The sequence below is a fragment of the Macaca mulatta genome, chromosome 1, assembly GCF_049350105.2.
Source record: "Macaca mulatta isolate MMU2019108-1 chromosome 1, T2T-MMU8v2.0, whole genome shotgun sequence".
NCBI lineage: Eukaryota > Metazoa > Chordata > Mammalia > Primates > Cercopithecidae > Macaca > Macaca mulatta.
Genome location: NC_133406.1, coordinates 15,837,461 through 15,860,728, shown reverse-complemented (window position 1 = coordinate 15,860,728; position 23,268 = coordinate 15,837,461). Strand labels below are relative to the sequence as shown.

General features: G+C 41.2%; 1 protein-coding gene across 2 annotated transcripts in view; it reads right to left on the bottom strand.

Annotated features, from left to right (window-relative positions):
• The window catches only part of PCNX2 (pecanex 2), a 309,389-nt gene that overhangs the window by 211,362 nt on the left and 74,759 nt on the right, over positions 1–23,268 (bottom strand). For both annotated transcript variants that reach the window (XM_028849636.2, XM_028849638.2), the window contains exons 11-14: positions 19,432–19,585; positions 19,300–19,332; positions 9,934–10,105; positions 532–642 (exon numbers count right to left, since the gene is read on the bottom strand). In XM_028849636.2, the coding sequence (XP_028705469.2) occupies positions 532–642; positions 9,934–10,105; positions 19,300–19,332; positions 19,432–19,585 (470 nt within the window). The remainder of the gene's footprint in view (positions 1–531; positions 643–9,933; positions 10,106–19,299; positions 19,333–19,431; positions 19,586–23,268) is intronic.

Here is a 23,268-nt window from a genome sequence, read left to right as displayed (position 1 = left end):
ATACCCACCTTGGCCTGAATCTAAAGTATGACATTTAAAAGGTCACAGTGATGGTTTAGGGACACAGGTCACCTGTCTCTGTGGGTACACACACAATACACAGCACAACGTCAACCCACAGGCTCACATTGATGCATTCCCAGACTTGAGCATGTATGTGCTCCAATACACACATACACACACACATACACTTTTATATCCACTCACACATGCTCACACACATTCACACACATGGAGTGTTTTTTTAGGGAATAGTTTGAAGGGCCTCAAACCTATTCCAAATCATAGAGAATTCTACCCTTCCTTGTCTCTGTGCTTATGCTCAAACAAGCTAAGTGGACCTCTTCCAATTTGGCTACGGGAAATCTGGACAGACCTATCATCACCCAGACTGATCCAAACTGAAGTCATTTAAATGCTCTGGACAAAGAAAACCTAACTATCTAGCCTCTCATCTCCTGCCTAAGGCTATTTAGTCCTTATCTGAACTCTAGATTCCTTTACAGGAAGAATAGAATGTAAACGACTTACCAGAACCACCAAAAAACAGCATGTCAATTTGCTCCAAAAGATAAATGCAGAAAGTGTTGATTTGCGGGAAGAGTCCAAGGAGGGAAATAGCAGGGAAGCAATATAAAAATACTGAAAATGAACAAACAAAATTGACGATAAGCTTGTGGGAACTGTGTTGCCAAAGCTCCTGCTGCAGTGCTGTCTCTCTCCCCTTCCAAACCATCCCACCCAGGAATACTGGAGGAAATCATTTTTTTGAAATGGAGTCGCCCTCTGTCACCCAAGCTGGAGTGCAGTGGCACGATCTCGGCTCACTGCAACCTCCACAGACCAATGTCAGACTCCTCTCACCTGGAGGAAAGATCCTGAGAAAGACGTTCTGATGAAAGGAATGCACGCAGCCCAGGACTGAACAAAGACTTCAGGGGTGGTGAGTGAGAGTACAGTCATCTTCAGTTTGAAAGAGTAGACTTGGACATGGGGCAGATGAGGGGAAGAGAAAGGAAACTAGGAAAACTACAGGAACATAAAAAAACACAGGACAGGCCAGGCGTGGTGGCTCACACCAGCAATCCCAGCACTTTGGGAGGCTGAGGTGGGCAGATCACCTGAGGTCAGGAGTTTGAGACCAGCCTGGCCAACATGGCGAAACCCCATCTCTACTGAAAAAACAAATACAAAATTTAGCCGGGCGTGGTGGCATGTGCCTGTAATCCCAGCTACTCGGGAGACTGAGACAGGAGAATCACTTGAACCCAGGAGGCTGAGGTTGCAGTGAGCCGAGATCATGCCACTGTCCTCCAGCCTGGGCAACAGAGCAAGACTGTGCTTCTCAGACAAAAAAAATCACAGGATAGTAATTACGGAAATCTCTTCCTGCATGCGAGAGGAGAGCAAAAATTGGGGCCAAGGAGTGTCCTTGCTTTGCGCTTCTGTACCCTCAAGCACTTGAGTAACTCGGAGTCTGTTACATCCTAAATACCAACTGGAAACTCAGAGTTAAGTCAGAGCTCAAGGCTGTCAAGTGGGAACTACCTGACTCAGCACTGGGTGATAATGTGACATGGATTCTAGGGTAGATGGATCACATGGTAGACGAAGGTGCTCTTGGCTGAGGAGAGGGAGCTTATGCTACCTCCCATCAGAATGATGCAATTGCAGAACTGGAGAAAACGTGTGTAGGTTATAATTCAATGTTTCAGAGAACTATTTTGTTAGAGGAGGAAAACTACAGTAGAGCTGCATTTTACAGCAACTTTCCTACCGTTGCCTCTTGCTTAATTCTACTGAAGCTGGGTTTCAGAGAAACATAGAAACTCCCATTAGCAGTGCCATAAGACATCTGTCTTCCTTTCTGTCCCTGATCATTGGGTTGTATGTCAATGAAGTTAGGTACTGGTAAACCTTAATAAAACTAAGGAAATTTGATTTGAAATCCAATATGTCTAGACGTTGGAACTATGTCCTAAAATATGCACAAACCACGGTGAACAATGGGAGGAGGATGGTAAGTGAGGCTGTTTCAGCTATTTCTGAAAAATGGGAAATGTTAACTTCCCATAGTGGCGTTGTAAGGATGAGAGCATTTGCACAACCCATTCTCTGAATATTTGATTAAAATAGTTGCTTAATGTTATTGCGTTATTTAAAACGGGCACAATAGCACCTTTGGCCATAAGATGGTAAATAATATTGCATGGACTTAGTTCTTGCTTCTCTCTTGTCCTTTTTCTGAAATGCTCCTTGTTTCGGGTTGAATTCTGTTCCCACAAAAGATGTTGAAGTTCTCTTTTTAAAAGTTGGTATGTAACGAACCTGCATGGTTTGCACATGTATCCCAGAACTTAAAGTATATTTAAAAAAAAAAAAAAAAAAAAGATGGTTTGCACATGTATCCCAGAACTTAAAGTATATTTAAAAAAAAAAAAAAAGTTGGTTAAAATTCACTATAGAACAAAGTACTGAGGAACTGTTCCAACTCTTTGTGAAAGAAAAATTTTATGTCATGAACATGGCTATCTATGACAGTAGGGGCTGTGGTTGGTGTTGGTGCTATGTTTTGATACAGGTGGTGATTTTGTTGTGATAATTTTTGTGGCAAGATTTCAACTACATTGTAAAAAAGTAGAGCACCTGAAAGCAGTTTATTTTTCAATCAATGCAGACAAAAAGGCACAAATACTGATATGCTAGACATAACTATATAAGACATAATTTCTTTTGCAGTTTCCATACAGAGATACAAGAAATAAACAGAAATTTGATTACAGAACATATAGTCATGAACATAGAAATTTTAATCCACAAAATTCCATAAAATTTCAAACAAACTGAGAAGAGCTTCTCTTTACTTTGGGGTCAAAACCCAGCAATGACAATTTTGTGCTATGCTATATCTGCCAATTCCAGATCGGGGCAGAGGGAAGGTCCAATGAGATCTCTTATTTACCTTTCAAAATGCTGTATGCCTGGGTGACAAAGACTACTCTGAGAATGAAGAACTACAGAGAACAGTCTAGGTGTAGAATCACATCAAAGACAAAGCCAAATATTGGGAGCTATTTGGTAAATCAAGGATAAAGAGGTATTCTGTATAAGAAATACATTAGCCAATGCAACAAAACCCAAAGAAGTGAGAAGAATTAGGAGACAGTGAAAAATGGCATGAGGAAGATAAAATGGTAAGAAATACCAGAAAGTCATCCCCGGAGATGCTCTGGCTGTGGGTGTAGAATTGGAACTTAATGAAACAATACAGGAAGAACAGCAGTCAACAGAGAGGCCCATGCACTAGATCCTCTCCAAAACATACTGGAGGAGGAAAGCTCTAGTCTTTAAAATAAATGTCGTGGAGGTGGAATGGGAGGAAGAGGGAGTCCATGTGTCTCATCTGTCAGGTTGCACTGAACGTGAAGGAAAAAGCAGCCAAATGCTTGTTATGTTACCAGGACTTTAGGAAAATGACACTTGAAATTGCTGAAATTATTTTGTTCTTTTTTTTCCCCAGAAGTGAAAAATTAAAGTCTTTGTGGCTGTTCATAATTTTCCCTGTGAACAAACATTTTCTGTTAGCACACTGAGTGGGTCTATAATTTTCTCTCTCTTCTTTCTAACTTTTTATTTTCCTTAATAATTATAGTCAAGGCAGAAACTTCTGGCACAGTTCCATTTCTTTTTAAGCAAAATTCATAAATAAAAATATAGTAGCTTAAGCTACTTTTTATCAAATGTGATTTGATTTATCACATTTTTATCAAATGTGAGTGATATGAATTACCATATTTGCAGGTCTGAGGGGCAAGCAGGCAGAATTAAAATGGCACAGAGATAAAACTAAAGCCTCTGAAGTCAATGTGAATGTATATATTGTGTGTCTTCAATATGCTCTATCTGTGTATTAACTAATTGACCTCATACGGACTGAGGTCAAGAAATGAGCCTTTAAACAAGACATAGAAATGGGACGTCTGGGTGTTTAGGAAAAGGTGAGTACAATCCAGTAACTGGTTCTAAAACTTCCACTCATCTCCAAAGTTACAATCTCCATTATTGAAGATGCATTATTGTTGTCAGGGGTTTATAAACGTAAGGACCAAAAATGTAACATAAAACTCTCAGGTCTGAGAAAAACAAAAATAAAAAACACAGAGCAGTGGCCATTTGATAAAGAACCCATCCAGTGCTTGGACCCGGGCTACAACTGATGGACCTTTCATCTTGCCTGAAGTTTTTCCACGCCAGAGAACTCATTTCACTAAGCAACACCTACTCTACTGTGGGGCAGCTCTAACCCAAACCGTTTCACTGGCTTCTCTGTACTGAGCTGTAATCCACCTGCTATCTGCTGGAACTAGTTGTTACGGCTACAAAAGAGAATAAAATCCCTCCCCTTCAACCTGGCAGCATTTTAAGGATCTGAAGCTATTGTGGGTACCTCTAGCACTCAAGTGTTTCTTCCCTGGGTTGGACATTCCCAGTTCCATTACCCAGTTTCCAGACCCCATATAGGCCATGTGGCTACACATTCCTCCAGGCACACTCTAGTTTTGTTACTGCTCCTTTTGAAATATGGTACTAAGAATCAGAGACCTTTTGGCTTTCTCACCCATAGGATAATTTCAAAGCCAGTCTCACTCAGAGGCTTTTGCCGAAGCTTCCCAAATGGAAAGTAATGTAAATTCCAGCCAGAGGTCACCAGTCTCTGACTGAACACAGGAAATGACTGCGGATGAATAACTTTCACCTTATTCCTGGGAATAAAAATAAAGAACATTTTTTCTTATAATGAAAGGAAAAGTGCACAGAGTAATATTCTGAACATATATGAGGGATCATAAAAGAAAAAGAAATTACGTAGGAATATTATTCTGTGCTTCTACCTCCTTAATTCACCTGAATTTCTCCTCCTTCAATCATCTGACGTTTCCTTCTTCTCTGAGATGCTTCTCTCCTCGCATTATACATGACAAGGAGTTTCTCCATCCTTCCCACCTGCCCCATGTCCACCTGACTCCTCTCATACCACTGGCTCAGGCATTTGATTTCTTCTGCACAAGGAGGCAAAATGAGCTGCTGATACTGGACTGGCCTTGCTCCTTGTCTGGCCCTCTCCTCTGCCCCTCCTCCCGGTCTGACAGGGTGATGGTTTAATTGCAGAAACCAGGAGTGGCAGTGGGTAACCGAAACATCACCAACAAGACACTGCTCTAGGAAACACTCCAAGCTCCCTAGCACCGGCCAGAGGAGGACCACTTGCACCCAACACAGCATGAGAAGCATGATAAATCCATGGGAAACGATGTCACATGGACGTAATTCTTCCTTCTGCCTTGTCCTTTTTCTTAAACGCTCCTCATTATGGGCTGAATTATGTTCCCATAAAAGGTGTGGAAGTTCTAACTCCCAGTAACTCTAAATGTGACCTTGTTTGGAAATAGGGTCTTTGCAGATTATTGAGTTAAGCTGAGGCCCTTAGGGTCCACCTGGGCCCTAATTCAATATGACTGGTGTCCTTATGAAAAGGAGAAATTTGGACATAGAGGCACACACGCATACAGGGGAGACCATATGAACACACAGGAGAAGAATGCCATCTACAAGCCAAGGAGAGAGGCCCGGAACAGGTCCTTCTTTAGCGCTTTCAGAGGGAGCATGGCCTGGACATCACCTTGAGTTTGGACTTCTGGCTTCTAGAACTGCAAGACAATTAACTTCTGTTGTTCCAAGCCACCCAGAGGGGAGTACTTTGTTATAGCGGCTCTAGGAAGCATTACACTTCCTAGATCTGTACACTTCTTTTTCCTCCTAATAACCTTTTGTTTTCTCCTAATGTTTTTCTTCTCTCCTTTCTAGTTCCTCCATATAGCAGTGGCAGCAGCTTTAGACTGCTTACATCCCTTGCTAGTGGAGGGAGTAGAGAGAATAAGGTCCACAAAGAAGAAATGACTTTCAGTTGCCCTTGTGTTCCCTCATAAAGTCAGAAAAATAGTGTAAGCCTCTACCTCTTTCCTTTCTCTCCCATTTGTTGTAAATTTGTTTCGCAACCTTTTCCTGCTCAGTGCAAATTTGTATGTTTAACACATTCATTCCATAGGGATTGCTATTGTTCTATTTTTCTATTTATCTTTACCCCAGAAGATATTTAATCAGCTTGCTGGATTTTTTATCGCCATTTTTACTTGTCACTGTTGACAAGCAAACAAAAATATGTATTAGGGAGAAGCTTTAATGAGGGAAAGGGAATTCCAGTGAAAAAGATAAGAATGTTCCCTCTCCAATCCCTAATGAAATTGATATAAAAACTAAAATAAAATAAGAATACGCATACCTAGTAGGATATTCTAGAACAAGGGTTATTGCTAAAAGTAAAAGCTTAGACTTTTACCAATTATTTAAGACATTAAGGTCTTACTTTTTGAGCTTTAATAACATCTCACATTCCAATGCCATTGTAAGTTTACCACACCAAGACAACTACACTTATTCCAAAGTTGACTTTTTTACAGTAGTAAACAAAAATTTTAAAAACCAGGAATGGGGGAGAGACCAATGTACATAAAAACAATTTGTAAATGGAAGACACATCATGCTTTTCGTGCCCCCAAACTTCTTTCTACAGAATTATTGGCAAAGGCACTTATTAAGTCCCTACTTATTCTAAGTGCTGAGTTAAACGGTCCAAACGGACTGTAGCCTTCTCTGACTTATGAATGGGAAGTATTCCGAAAGTTATTGTACATTAATCTCCTTAGTACTTAAAGCAGACTTTCGGCCAGGCATGGTGGCTCACGTCTGTAATCCCAGCACTTTGAGAGGCCGAGGCGGGTGGATCACCTGAGGTCAGGAGTTCGGAACTAGCCTGGCCAACATGGCAAAACCCCATCTCTACTAAAAATACAAAAATTAGCTAGGTATGATGGCACGCGCCTGTAATCCCAGCTACTTGGGAGGCTGAAGCAGGAGAATCGCTTGAACCCAGGAGGCAGAGGTTGCAGTGAGCCTAGATCGGGCCACTGCACTCTACTGGGCAATAGAGATGGACCCCCTCTCAAAAAAACAAAAACAAAACAAAACAAAAACACAGACTTTTATATTCATTAGTTCATCCTTTCAACAGATGTTTATTTAGTGCCTCTAAACGCCAGACACTGCTAAGGATTCAGTGGTAAGAAAGTAGGCAGGGTCTCTGCCTTGCCTTTTCTGAGCAAATAAGCTAGTGAGAGAGACAGGCATTATTTCAGTATTAACAATGCGAGCAGATTGCTAGAAAATGGACTAAGGACTATGAAAGTGTGGGTAGTGAGAGGACAGACAATGGGGTCAAACTTACGGAAATAAGGTGTTATAAGCCAGCATAATGAAGGACAGGGGAGGCCGCAAAACAGCTTCCGAATAGAAGGAACACACTGTGTGAGACAGAGATGAGAAGGGACCACACAATGTGTGATAAGGAGGTGAGAAGGGGTCACAGTAGTTACGTCTCCAGCTCAAGCCACAGATCCCTGTGACCTGTAAGAGGTGGCACTCTATCAACACTAACCCACATTCAAGATCCCAGGAAAAGGTGGTTGGGGGTGCCCAAGATGGAGTGTGGAGTGCAGAGAGAGAAAAGGCAGCATTTTGACATAGACAACTGTTTCTTGGACATCTTCCAAAATTATTTTATGCTTTCTCCTTCTCTAATCTCCAGGTCCTCGTGTGCCCTTGAGCTGTGGACTCCAACACTGCTGTTTGCAAAAAGAAGATGGCAGGAAAGGATGGCCCTGCAAAGTGTGCGATCATGAGTGAGCATCTCTGTCTACTCAAACTGTGATTTCTTCATTGCAGCCGACTTAGTGAGGAATATGGGCGTGCTAAGTTATAAAATAATAAGAATGACAGAAGGCCTTTCTTGTGTATGTGTTTGCTCCAACCAATAGGACTGAAAAAAAAAGTAAACTAAAAAAATCAGGAAGGATAGAAGCAAATATTCTTGGGCAGGAGGGCACTGACTGGGAGATCAAATTATGGATCTGTTATTTTTTTCCCAACATGTTTGTGTTTACTAATTGAACTCAGAGGTTCTCCGAAGCATGGTGCGTAACCCTTTGGCATTAAGAAGCTACTCTGGCTGGGCACAATGGCTCACGCCTGTAATCCCAGCACTTTGGGAGGCTGAGGTGGGTAGATCACTTGAGGTCAGGAGTTCAAGACCAGCCTGGCCAACATGGGGAAACCCCATCTCTTCTAAAAATACAAAAATTAGCCAGGTGTGGCGGCACATGCCTGTAATTCCAGCTACTTGGGAGGCTGAGGCTGGAGAATCGCTTGAATCCAGGAGGTGGAGGTTGCCGTAAGCCAAGATTGTGTCACTGTACTCCAGCTTGGGAGACAAAGTGAGACACTGCCTCAAAAAAAAAAGAAAAAAAAAAAAAAAGAAAAAAAAGAAGAAGCTACTCTGCTTCTCACATGATGTAATAGGAAAAGATGTGTTGAGGATGCATAGAAAGGGGGGCTTGTGGTGGGTTGGGCATGTGGGGAGTAAAGAGTGAAGAGTTCAGTACCAATGCAGCAGGAAGAGGAACAGGAAGCCGGAGGGTGGAGTGCCTACCAGGGTTTTCACCTATAAGGAGCACAAACAAAGCTTACACCATACCTGGGCATCTCCCTAGTTCCACTAGAGAGATTCGGGAGGGCTGTCACGGAGGTTGGGAAAAGATGAGGTGGGACCAGAGGCTTTGACAGTCTCTTGAGTAAGATTTCTAGCTGGCAAGCGAGAGATCCAGCTAGTGATGTTGGTAGAAGCTACCCTTTATCAACTCAGCTGGTCAATGTGATCACAGACAATAACAAACTGGCAGGTGTGCAAACCGCTGGATGTCTCTGCAAGAATTCTCAGAGCATATGCAGTCAGGTCAATACCAGAGCAACCACTTTGCATAATAGGGACAACAACAGCTGATGCTTGGTGCCCAGCACTGCTCTCTATGTCAAAGTATACCAACTCATTGAAAACTTTCAGTAATTTCTGAGGTGGCTAATATTTTTGCCTTTATATCACAGTTAAGTTTTGCTCAAAGTCATATACTTAGTAGAGTGGCAAAGCTGGAATTCAAACCATCAGCAGTTTGGCTCCAGAGTCAGGACTCAAAACCATGCAGGTGACTCGTTTAAACAGAGCATTTTATATCAAATACTGCTTCAACCTTAAGTCAAGCAAAGGGATTGGTGGAAGACTGGGTGATCTGAGTATCCAGGTCTCCGCCTGGACTGAGAACCATGCCCACTCATGCTGCTACCCCGATGGCAAAACCATCCCCAGCAGGAACCATAACAACTATTCTGCAGATGGGCATTTTTTTTTATTTGTTTGTTTATTTTTGAGAAACAGTTTCACTTGTTGCCCAGGTTGGAGTGCAATGGCGTGATCTCGGCTCACCGCAACCTCCGCCTCCCAGGTTCAAGCGATTCTCCCACCTCAGCCTCCTGAGTAGCTGTGATTACCAGCATGCGCCACCATGTCCTGCTAATTTTTTTGTATCTTTTTAGTAGAGACGGGGTTTCACCATGTTGGCCAGGCTGGTCTTGAAATCCTGACCTCAGGTGATCCACCCGCCTCAGCCTCCCAAAGTGCTGGGATTATAGGCGTGAGCCACCGTGCCCAGCCCAGATTGGCATTATTACAATGGGCATTATTATAACGAACATTATATTGCTACAACTTCTTGCTCATAAATATCAAAATCCTTTAAAAATAATTCCACAGTTGGATGCCTTGAAGCTTGGGCTCCCAGACAGTCTTCAGTAGATACGCGAGCCAAGAGGAAAATACACATCTCTTCACTCAATAATGAAAGTAAGGAAGCTTAGAAATTCAGAAGACAAGGGCAAGACATACCCCCACCCACCATATTCTTCCCCACAAGCCCGTAATTAACTCACCTATTAGGTAGTCCCTAGCTGATTGGAGAAACACTGGAGAGAAGAGCTTCAGGCCATACACAATGTAACTGGGAGGGTGCCTGGCTTTGGCCCCTGTATCAAGAAGCAAAATAAGGCCACACAGCACACAAAAATAGATTGGTCTGCTATATGTTATGATTTGGTTGTGTCCCTAGAAAACAAACACAATTTCTGAATGGTACCTTTTATTTTGATTAAATGACAAAAGCCTCATAATTAGTAATTTACACTATATCTTATAACTTATACCATATAACACATTTTCCCCCAACCACCACAATTCATACACACACACACACACACACACACACACACAAACAGGAACAAAAGAAAAGAAAAAAGTCTGATTCTTATTCTGCCAAACCAGAATAAGACTATCAAAAAAAAGTTATGCCTATCAATCTCAACAAGATTTACCTGAAAATTTAATTACCATCCTGAGAGAAAATCTAGATCTAATTCAATGCTTTCCCCAACAGTGAAACTTCCATTCATCTTGTTCATTTCAAGTGCAAAACTAATTTAAACCACTGTTTGCTCTACACTTGGGTGCCACTATTAATAAGAAATAGAATTATAATTTGTGGGCTTTAATTTCCTAGTATCTTAGAAAGCAAGACCATATGAGTACAAAGTTATACCTGCAGAGATTACATAAAATGTCTCAGTGTAGCACAGTGCAGTCATTCAGCTTAAAAAATGTCTTATTTATACTATGTACAAAGCATTTCCCTGTGAGGGGTACCAAATATTTAGCAGACCTGATCTTATCCCTATACCTATTGTTATGAGGCAAAGTAGAATTATTTTTTATTCTTCTTGAATGGATAGAAAAATTAAGGAAAAGATACAACATCAACTTTCCAGGGCAAAAGCCAACAAAAAATTTACATCTCCTAAATCAATGCACAAATTTATAAGATTCAGGGGAGAAAACACAATGAAAATGAATTGGGAAAAATGTCTTTTGCAATTCATGAACTGCCTCGAGTGTAAAAAGGAAGGATTAAAGTGATATGGTTTCAGATGTGAATTTTTAAAGTCACTGCCTTGAACAGGTTATATTTAGAAATGCAATTTCAATTGCCACTGCTTCTATAATAGAAATCGTCCTATTCTGAGACCATCTTTTAAGAGGAAGAAAAACACAGTCTGTCCATGGAGGCTGGCTATGTTTGGCCCAGAGTCCAGGCTCAGTCTTAAGAATACTTCTACTCTTATGAAATTTCCTTTTGAATCCAACTAGGTCGCAGATTAATGGGTATGGGAATACTTTTGTTGCATTTTTTAAAACTGAAACTAAAGCCCACGTTCCATCTAAATGCATTTCTCATCAAGTGAATAGCAAAATAAATTTGTTGGTATAAATAACAATGCAGTATACAAATACACACGCAAATGAGACATTTCCTCAAACTGGCATGGTTTAGGAAATATAATTAAATAGCTACTTTCCACTTGCTCTGAGTTTTTTCTTGTATTAAAAGGTTAAAAATACATTATTCTAAAAATTAAAAGTCTTTGGCCTTTAACCAGTCTGAGATATTATTTTGAATCTTCCAAGTCAAACTTTACTGGGCATGGGGAGGTTTTCTTTGTATCTGTAATTTATGAAACAAAACTTACAGCACTGTTACAGAGAGCCTGCCCTCATCACCATGTTCCTGCGCTACCACATTTTCCCATCCTGTGTTTTGGGTCCCTAAACTATAATAAGCATTTTGCTAACGCAAGGCACATAAACCACTTTTTTTTGAGACCCAGTCTCACTCTGTCGCCCAAGGCTAGAGTACAGTGTTATGATCTTGGCTCAGTGCAACCTCCATCTCCTGGGTTCAGGTCTTTCTCCTGCCTCAGCCTCCCGAGTAGCTGGGACTTTACAGGCACCCGCCACCATGCCCTGCTAATTTTTTGTATTTTTAGTACAGATGGGGTCTCACTATGTTGGCCAGGCTGGTCTCAAACTCCTGATCTCAGGTGATCCGCTTGACTCGGCCTCCCAAAGTGCTGGGATAATAGACCTGAGCCACTGTGCCTGGTCGCTACTTCTATTTGCCTCAATTTCTGAGAACACCTGCTAATAAAATGTCCCTGCTCTTCAATACCTACTTCCACATATGAATGAATCATCAAATCTCCTAAGGACTGATTTTTTAATTTTTTCAATAGAAAAATTCCAGTAGCTCCACCAGCTAAAGTCTGATCATAATCTCTTAAAAACTCACTTGACACCATCAGTCCCCATCTGCTTTTAACCTTAAAATACACTGTGGGGAGCACCAATGGAATTCAGCTGTGAAGCATCTCGCAAGGCTATTGCACAAAAGCAGATCTCTGTGCACATTTGCATTTTCCATCAGCCCTACCTCCATAAGCCATCTCATGACCCAAGTGCTAGTCTCAGTGCAGAGAAGGAGCAAGGTTCAAGACTCGAACAAAAACTCCAGGAGTCCTGCCTGTGGCAAGCAGCAGTGTGTGTGGCTAAGTGATGAGGCCATCCTAATTATCCTCTTAGAGACAGTGGAAGGGTCAGCTCCTTCGAATGTTCTGTTGTTGTGAAGGCGGGGAAAAGGTTTTTGTTGTAAGGGAGCTGGGGTGTCTGGGAAAATTGTAGAGGCGCATGGCTTAGCCTCAAGGGGAATCACCTGAGGTCTGTGCACAGCCTGGCCAGGCTGCCTCCATCCTCCCTCTCAGCTCTGCTGCATGTGCCAGCTCCAGGCTTCATTCCCCGGAACAGCAGACAGCCCCTAACACCTGCTGAGTTGACAGATGTTCCTGTCTCTCCCACATTCAGCATTTTTTTATTTTAAAAAAGAAAAAATCTTGCTTTGTCACCCAGGCTGGAGTGCAGTGGCATGATCATAGCTCACTGCTGCCTCCCTCTCCTGACCAGCTACTCTTTTTGACAACTGATGTAAAACGACAACAGCCACAACAGCTAATGTTTGTCTGGCCTTTCCTGCATCCCAGGCACTGAGTGTCCTACGTACTTCAAGCGTATTCATGTAGCAAACCCTCAGAACACCCTGAGAAGCACATACTATTCTCCTTTTGATAAGACTAAACTGAGACATAAGGATAAAGAAACTGTCCCAGGCCTCACGCACAGAAAACAGCAGGGCAGAGTAAGGACTGGAGCCCCATTTGCCTGGCTTCCTCCACCGACCATGGGGAGGCATACATGTGGCACTGGATTCTCCAGACCCAAGGACTCAGCCTGACATCACAAAATTTCATTCATAATCGTCACTCTTTAAACACAGAATGTGAACGTTACTCATGTGAAGCAAATTCAGAGAATGAGGAAAGCATCTGTGATAGTCTTAGGATGTCAGTTTTTGCAAAGGACTCTGGGCAGAGAACAGGGCTCTTTACCTGCAGAAGGTGTAGAAAGCCCAGACATTCCCTGCCCGTTTCTCTGCTGTTGCCCTGTGACATGATGGTCACGTACGTTGAAGTCTCATCACTGCCACAAAGGTTTGCTGTGTTTTATGGTTTCTCACAATGGTGTCGGTTAGTTTAATTAAACATTATTTTCTGGTGGTTGTTGATGATTTCGTTTTTACTTTAGCTTTAGCAGTTCACTTGTACATTCAGAGCCATCCTAAACGTTCATAATGCTCTTTGGTTCCCATTGTATGTGGGTGGAGCAAACAAGGACAGCTGGGGGTGGGCACCCATCACCCCACTGCGACCCTAAACAGCAACTATTTTATGATCCACACTTTGTATATACAAGAGAATTCGAAATATTTTAAAGAATTCTCTTTGTATGGAAGAGAAGCAGCAGGCAAAGGGTTAAATAATTCTCAACCGGTTACTATTGAGATATTAAGATGCAATGTCAATTTAAATATAGCAGAAATGTGATAGGCTACTTTAAAAATTGAAAAGAAATAGGCAAATACGATTGTTTAAGCTTAGTTTATCGTTGAATTCTACAGAACAATTTATGTTAGGTTCAACTTCGTAACTTTCAGATCTGTGAACCATGACAAAATGGCAGATGCAGTTGTCCAGGCAAGACAGCAGTGAAATGGGCATCAAAGTGTTCATCAAGTGCTTCCAGGGCACTCCATTCTGCTACCTCCTAGTTCATGTATTTTCCTCCTGTCTCAGCACTGCCCTCAAAGGCAGTGAAAGAGAGCAGAAAGAGTGGTGATCTACATTCTGCCTTTAATCAATGGTAGACATTAAGTATCATTTGCAATGGTTTCTGTTTTAAATAGTACCATTTTGAACAAAGACACAATTGAATATTATTTGAGAACTTTTCATCAAGATCCACTAAAACTAATTTTAGTTTTCTTCTTATTTCTTAGGATTGAGTATTGGGAAATTATTTCATGTCATTCAAAATCATTCCTCTGATCAACCCTACGTTGGCCAGGTGATCAAAGTCAACATCAGCAGAGACAAATCATACTGATAACTTGTCCCGTTGATGTGATGTGATCCATGTAACATGTTACCTCTGTGGTTTTCCTCCTGAAATCCATAATCCCATTCTTACCATGAGATAAACATCAGAAAAATCCCAACTAAGAAATGTGTATAAACTACCTGACGAGTCCTCAAAACTGTCAAGGTCATCAAAAGCTATTAGTATATTGCCAGTCTATGTTCCTCGGATTTCTTCCAGTATCCACCTCACCCTATATATTTTTAAGTTGCCCAGAAACTGTTTCCTTTTAGAATCAGACTAATTTTTTTTCAGGCTTAAGGAAAATCTGAGAAATTATCACAGCCAAAAGGAGCCTACAGAGACATGGTAGCTATTATAACGTAATTTGGTGCCCTGGATGGGAACCTCAAGCAGAAAAAGGATATTAGGTAAAAACCAAGAAAATCTGAATAAAATGTGGACTTTAATAATAATGTATCAATATTGGTCCATTAATTGCAACAAATGTATAATATTGTGACTAATGCACGAAGTTAATACAGTGAAACTAAGAATGGGGTATACAGACATTCTCAGTACCATTTTCCCAATTTTTCTGTAGATTTAAAACTATTCTAAAATAAAAGGTTTACTTACAAAAAATAATTCCTAATACTTTCTATATAACCTGAAGTAGATACCAAATGTCTTCACTGAATAGTAGCAACAGTTAATTGAATAGAATGCATAACAAGCTGTAGCCCTCACTCTTTGCAGTTTGTACTATAAGGAATCAAGACACATATGTAAAGAGGAAGGAAACATTTACAGAGGACTTAGTACACTTAGTATACTCTAGTATACGCTAAAGCCTGTACTGGGCATACTACATACATTGCCCAGTGCGCTCTTCTTTTTTTTTTTTTTTTTTTTTTTTTGAGACAGAGTCTCACTCTGTCACCCAGGCTGGAGTGTAGTGATGTGATCTCGGCTCACTGCAACCTCTGCTACCCAGGTTCAAGCGATTCTTCTGCCTCAGCCTCCCGAGTAGCTGGGATTACAGGCACCTGCCACTGCGCCCGGCTAATTTTTGTATTTTCAGTAGAGACGGGGTTTCACCATCTGGGCAAGCCTGGTCTTGAACTCCTGACCCTGTGATCCACCCACCTCAGCCTCCCAAAGTGCTGGGATTACAAGCGTGAGCCACTGTGCCCAGCCGCCCAGTGCATTCTTTATTAAATCCAACTGATGTTATTCTGATTATCCATATTTTGCACAAACATAAAAATACTGCTAACAATTGCTAAGTGCTTCAGGGCCAGATACTGTGCTAAACACTCAGGGATGCTACATTGTTTCCTTCTCTTGCAATCCTGTTTTATTATTTATTCCTCTTTTGCAGATGAAAAGCCTATGATTGAGAGAAGTAAGTTTCCCAGGCTCTCACAGCTTACACATGGTAAGGCTGGATTCAAATATGAACCCTGTATGCTTTTGGTTACTCCAATATTTCTCAACGTGTGATCTGTGTTTGCCTCCACCATAATGACCTGGGAGTGTGTAAAAATGCAGATTACCGGGTGCTGTCCCAGCCAGTAGAGGGGAGGCGGGAAATGGAGCTCTGCCTCTGCCTTGCCCAGGTGATCCCGGGCACACAGCTCTAGTTTTTCACCGCCTCTTGGATATTCTACTGAACTTTGCTTTCTGGGTTATTATTAGTGGTTACTGTCAGTTAGTCCTATATGGACACCTGTGTAAGCAAATTAATATCTTCATTCCCCATTAACATATTGCCATCTCTGATCCTCAAATTGCAAAGTTTCAGTTAGACAGTATCCAACTCCTAATCTTTCTAAGCTTTCCCAGACTTATTTTCTTTTAGAATCAAACTAATTTCTTTTGACCCCAGGGGCTACTGTATCATACCTGTTGTCATGCCATTATTATTAATTCTGCATTTAAAACTGAAATACACAGTGTTATGCAAAAATTTTATTTTCATTTCACTATCTTCTGATTTTAACAACTTGCTCAAAATATGCCACCTGTGCTCTTAGAAGCAAGCAAAAAAGAAAGGTCTGTCAATCACTCTAAGAGCAAAAATTGGCTGAATTTATTAATAGCTACCCTCCACAAATGTGCAAAGTAGTGCAGTCTGAAAAGCAGTTTGGTTCCTTTCACAGCCCATTATGAATAAAAATTAGCAGCAAGCTTGAGAACCATCTCTGTGTCCCAAACCTGGGTTCCCGCTCCTGACAATCTCCTTTCTAAAGCTTTCTATCTGCGAATGGGAGATAATAAATCTGTCTTCTAAATACCCACATGGTTCAGTCAGATTGCAATAGGAAATATTTTATAGCTACCATATTTTGTTTCTTCATTAGAAGTACTGGAGAAATATCAACCCAAATCAGAGACTAATCTACTTAGAAATCTGTGTCAGCAAATTAATTACTGCAATAAACATAGTTAAATGTCTGACTATGTCTTACAAAAGCGATTTCTTACTGTCTCACTATATGACATGCTTGCTCAGATAAAGGAATAGCAGCTTGATTGAGTCCTCTAGGAACTAAATAATATAACTCCAACCTAGAGCAGTGGCATAGGGGCCATAGTAACAGACATTACAAATCCACAAGGATTACGCAGCTGTACTTGCCATCCACCTTTACTGGCATGTCCTGCATTATTTCTGAAAGGATATGCAGGAAAGGAATGTTTAACAGCGTAGAACACCCCTCCCCAGAGTCATGCAGAAAGACAGCGACACTGAAGTGCAGTTAGGAGTGAGGAGAGTTGACTAAGGCAGGAGAAAGGTGATGTGGCATCTAGGTTGGGCTTGAACAAAAAAGCTTCAAAGCTGTACATCTCTCTCACACCACCTAACCCAGATTTCTGATGATAATCACAACAATACATCTCAATACCCTAATTATGCTGCTTCTACTTATCTTGACATTCAGACTCTAGGATAAAAGAAGATGTATTACATGTAAACCAATTATGGGGAACAGAGGAATTTAACAAGATAGCAATGCATGCCATGTGATCGTCCAATTATAAGCTTTTCGTAATTACTGTGAGCTAAACAGGAGCTATCACAGATTGAAAAACGGGTTCTAAATCCTGGATATAATTTTTTTTAAAAGCACAACAGAGGGAAAATCAAGCTTTCTTTCATTGGGAGGGTTGAAACAAAGGAGACAGTTGCTTAGCGAGCTGGGGAGTCTACCTGGCAGTGAACTCGGTACAGACGCACGTGGCCTAGATGCCTGCAAGGGGCACTGCCTGTCCCATAGCACCCACCCCGTAGGCCACTGTGGATGAGCAAAGGGGCAGCAGGCTCAGAGGAAAGCACATGTGTGTGTTTCAGAGCTCACAAAATAATGCCAGGGCACCAACAGATCAGCATAGGTGAGCTCAGAGTCTTTGTTACGAATTAGCTCCAAGTTACAGAGATGAAAAGTTAACAATATACGTGAAAATGTGGAATAAAGAGATCAGCTTCATGTAAAAAGAACGAATGATTCAGGAAAATGCAAGTTAAAACCACAATAAGCTATCACCTCATGCCTGTTATGATGGCTTTAATCAAAAAGACAAAAGATAACAAGTGTTGGCAAGGATTTGGAGAAAAGGAAACCCTTCTATACTACTAGTGAATATGGAAATCGGTACAGTCATTATTGAAAACAGTATGATTTCTCAAAAAAAATAATAAAAATAGAATTTTTAATTCTATTTTTGAATATGATCCAGCAACCCTACTTCTGAAGATATATCCAAAGGAAATAAAATCAATATGTCCAAGAGATATCTACATCACCATGTTCACTGCAACACTCTTCACAACAGCCAAGACATGATATCAACCCTAAATGTCCATCAACAGATGAATGGATAAAGAAGATGTGGTATACACATATAATAGGAATATCATTCAGCCTAAAAAAAAGAAGACCATCCTGTCATTTGCAACAACACTGATGAATCTAGAGGATATTATTAGGTTAAGTGAATTAAGTCAGGCACAAAAAGGAATATACTGCAGGATGTCACTTACATGTGGCATCTAAAAAAGTTGAACCCAAAGAAAAAGAGAATAGAATGGTGGTTACCAGGAGGCAGTGGGATGGGGAATGAGGAAGGATTGGCTAAAGCGTACAAAGTTTCAGCTGGACAGGAAGAAGGAGTTCTGAAGATCTTCTGTATAGTATGGTGACCACAGTTAATAATAATACGCTGTTATACTCAAAAATTGCTAAGAGAGTAGATTTTAAATGTTCTCACCAGGAAAAAAATAACTATATGTGGTTATAGATATGTCAAACAGCTTGATTTAATAATTCTACAATGTATACATACACCAAAACATCACCCTGTACCCCATAAGTATATACAATAAATTTTAAAAATAAGAATAATGATTCATGCCCATATAATTATATCACTACAAAGAGCTAACATTTATTGAGCAATCTCTCTGTGTCAGGCACTGTTATAGCACATACATGGATTACTTAATCCATGTAGGCATTTCCATTAGACTTATTTACACATAGGGAACATGAGGCATGAAGAGGCCCAGTAGGTTGTTCAATGTCAAGCATTCAAGTGGAGGAATCAGGACACAAAGACAGGCAGTCTGATGGCAACGTCTGTGGGATCTTCCCCCCAGATGGCTCAGTCTCTGCTGACTTGAATCCAGTGGGATAGGAAAAACTCTGCATGCACTCTTCACCCCCTGCCCCACACCTTCGCCCGTACCACCCACACCATGCTCTCAGGTCTAGCCGGAAGCTGGCCACCATGCACTTATATATATATTTGATATTTCCATTTTATATTCAATATAGAGAGCTAGGTACAGACTTGGCCCTTTGACTAGATTTTGGCTTTTTCCTTGTCTTCAACACAGACAGACAAGAAAAACTACTTGCCTGTATTTGGAAACTTACGTGTATTGGTGAGGCGGGGTCAGGCTGAACACTCTAAAACACAAATCAGAAGTGTCTGTGTCATCATCTCATGATTTCAAGGCTACATTAGTGACAGCACACGCTACTGGTAAGAATTAGATGTGGTCTTGCCTTTAGCAGGGAGTACTGGCAGCTGGCCATAACGAGGCAGAAGAGGAGCACCCACATATCTTTGCAAAAGCCTCGGCTCAAGGTCAGAAATCCAAGGAGGGAAACCAGGACAATGAGTAAAATCGCCAGTACATTCTCCTTGATGTCTTCAGTTCTGTGCAAAATATATACATAAAAGCAAAAAAAAAAGAAAAGTAAGTTTTGCCTTTTTAAAAAATTTTATTTTATGATTTTTTGAGACAGAATCTCACTCTATCCACCAGGCTGGAGTGCAGTGGTGTGAGCTTGGCTCACTGCAAGCTCCGCCTCCCAAGTTCAAGCGATTCTCCTGCCTCAGTCTTGGGAGTAGCTGGGACTACAGGCACACACCAACACATCCGGCTAATTTTTTGTATTTTTTTAAATAGAGACAGGGTTTCACCATGTTAGCCAGGATGGTCTCGATCGCCTGACCTCGTGATCTGCCTGTCTTGGCCTCCCAAAGTGCTGGGATTACAGGTGTGAGCCACCGTGCCCAGCCAGTTTTGCCATTTTTAAACAGAATGCCTTCATGTTTCCAAAAAAATGGACCATGACAACACAGTAGTTACCTTAAGCAAGACTTTATTCCCCTATGAGATTTTAAGGTATCTTTCTTTACTTATTCCTCATGCTATATAAACAAAATCCAACTTAACACCAGATTTTTGTTATTGAAGGGAATAAAATCTCATCCCATTGGATCTCCTTGGCCACTAAACTGGGTTTACTGTCAAAATGTAGTTAATGATGCCATCCATGACCATGAAATGTGTTTCAGATAAAGAGCTTCACTGGTTCCTTTCAATGGAAGGGCGTGGAAGGGGGATGCATTCACACCTGGCCTAAGCAGACAATCATTTCCAGATAAAACTTTTAGTGTCCGAGTTTACTGTCAAATTTCAGGAGCCAGGAGAGCTCCAGCAGGAGAGTTAAGGGTGAACTGCAACTTCCTCACAATGCAGAGGGCCGGCCCTGGGGTGTGTTGGGTCCACAATGTCTCGCTGGGTGACTCTTGTATGGACTCTCCATACAAGGTGTAGGGTCGAGAGGTGGGGTCATCCAGAGGTGGAGTGTTATCAGGTGGGTGTGCAAAGGACAACGTAAGGCTGTTTTAGGATAGAGATAGGAAGGGGCTACAGGGCTGGATCAGGTAGCCTAGGTAGAATAGGAAGAAAACTGAAGACGGCAAGGGCTGCAAGGTAAGAGACATATGGTGGGGCAAATTGCTGGAGAGGACTGAGGAACATTTGAGGAAGTCAGAGAGAGATACGAAGGATGAGCAGAGACAGGATTATAATGTCAGAGGTGGAAGACTTCTGTGAGAGGATAAGATGCAGGGTGAGGCCATGGAAGGGAGTGGCAGAAATGGAGTCACAGGGGATGGCACGGACCACAGGGTCAGGGAACAACGGGCCTGGGTGTTTGGGTCGGTCATTCACAAGGATTCTGAGTATACATCTCACCTTTCCAGTTTTTGCTCATATATCTGTTTTTCTACCCCACTAAGCTGATATCTTTTTTAGACAGGAATAATTGACTACTTTGTGCCTAGCAGGTAGGCAATTGTGAACATTTAAAAAAAATTAATAGGCTATATTTTTGAGAGACATTTGTGATTCACAGCACAACGGAGGGGAAAGTATGGAGTTCCCACATAGCCCCTCCCCACAGACACATACACACAGCCTCCCCCACCATCAGCCTCAACTGATGAACCAACACTAACACGTCATTATCCATCAGTATCACCCAAAGGCCACAGTTTACATTTGAGTTCACTCTTGGTGTTATACATTGGGTTTTGGCAAATGTATAATGGCATGTCTCCACCAAATGGGAACTCTAGTGAAAGTTCCACTGCCCTAAAAATCTTCTGTGCCCCACCTATTCATCGCTCCCCCACCCTAAGCCCTGGCAACAATTGATCTTTTTATTGTCTCCATAGTTCTGCCTTTTCCAGAGGGCCATATAGTTGGAACCATACGGTATGTAGCCTTTGCATATTGGCTCCTTTCTTTAAGTACTATGCATGTATTGCTCCTCCATGGCTCTGTGGCTTAGTGCCTCACTTATTTTTATCTCTTATAGTATCTCGCTGTATGAAGATACCACAGTTTGTTTATCCATTTGCCTTTTGACAGATATCTTGATTGCTTCTGAGTTTTGGCAATTATAAATAAAGTTGTCATAAACATTCATGTGCAGTGTTTTGCATGGACGTAAGTTTTCAACTCATTTGGGTAAACACCAAGGAGCATGATTGTTAGATCATGTGATAACAATATGTTTAGTTTTATAAGAAACTGCCAAATTGTCTTCTAAAGTAGCTGTACCATTTTGCATTCCCACCAGCAAAGAATGAGAGTTCCTGTTGCTCCACATCTTCACCAGCATTTGGTGTTGTCAGTGTTTTGGATTTTGGCCATTCTAACAGCTATGTCTGGTATCTCATTGTTGCTTTAATTTGCAATTCCCTAAGGACTATTGATGTTGAGGGTCTTTTCATATGCTTATTTGTCATCTGCATATCTTCTTTGTTGGGGTGTTTATTTGGGACTTAAGCCCATTTTCAGGTTGCTCTTTTTTCTTACTGTTGAGTTTTAAGTGTCTTTGTATATCGGATAACAATCCTTTGTCTTTTAAAATATTTTCTTCCATTCTGTGGAACATTTTTTAACGAATGAAAAAATGAGTGAAAAAGAACCCATATCTAACGCTGACACTTGATGCTTCAATAGCTAACAAAAATGTGAGAAACAGTAAAGAGAAAACTTTTGAAGAAATGAACAAATGCATGAATCATTTGATAGGGACTTTGCATATATAATTTCAGACAGATAGCTATAGAGATGATTGATTGATAGATATGTATACAGATTTCACAGATTCAAAGAAATAGAAAAATAAATAACTATAGTAAAATAAGTCTGGAGCTGAGGCTGCCAAGAGGCATAGCCTTGGGCCTCCTACACAAGGAAGGACAGGAAACTGAGGACAATAGCCAGGAGAAGGAAAACAATGGGTGATTTGGTTGACTGAACTGTAGCTGATATATTACAGAATAACAGAAGTAGGGTAGAAAGATAACATACAAATATATAGAAAGGCTGAGTATTCAGATAACCATGAGGCTCAAGCTGAATTTTTTTTTTTTTTTTTTGAGACGGAGTCTCGCTCTGCCACCCAGGCTGGAGTGCAGTGGCCGGATCTCAGTTCACTGCAAGCTCCGCCTCCCGGGTTCACACCATTCTCCTGCCTCAGCCTCCCGAGTAGCTGGGACTACAGGCGCCCGCCACCTCGCCCGGCTAGTTTTTTGTATTTTTAGTAGAGACGGGGTTTCACCGTGTTAGCCAGGATGGTCTCGATCTCCTGACCTCGTGATCTGCCCGTCTCGGCCTCCCAAAGTGCTGGGGTTACAGGCTTGAGCCACCGCGCCCGGCCTGAATTTTTTTCTTAAATCTGGGGAAACCAAAATATATTTGGCAAAAAGGAAATTGTGGGTGTCTTTTATTTTCCACTATGCATTTTTAATAGTGCTCAATATATTTGGTGTGTTCAGGTCCGTAAAATTCATGATGCTCATAACATTTTGATGGATACCTAAAAATATCCAAAGGTCTTGGAAATAAAATTTCAAAGAAAAACAAACAAACAAACAAACTTTTTTCTCTTTGGGGAGGGGAAAGAATAAGGTTCCTAAAAGGTATTTTTCCTCCAAATTCTTCTCTGCCAGGATTCAATTCCTCTGCCCCCAGGCTCCGACTCCTCCCTTCCTCAGTTTCTTGTTTATGTACCTTTAAATATTGGGTTAAAAAA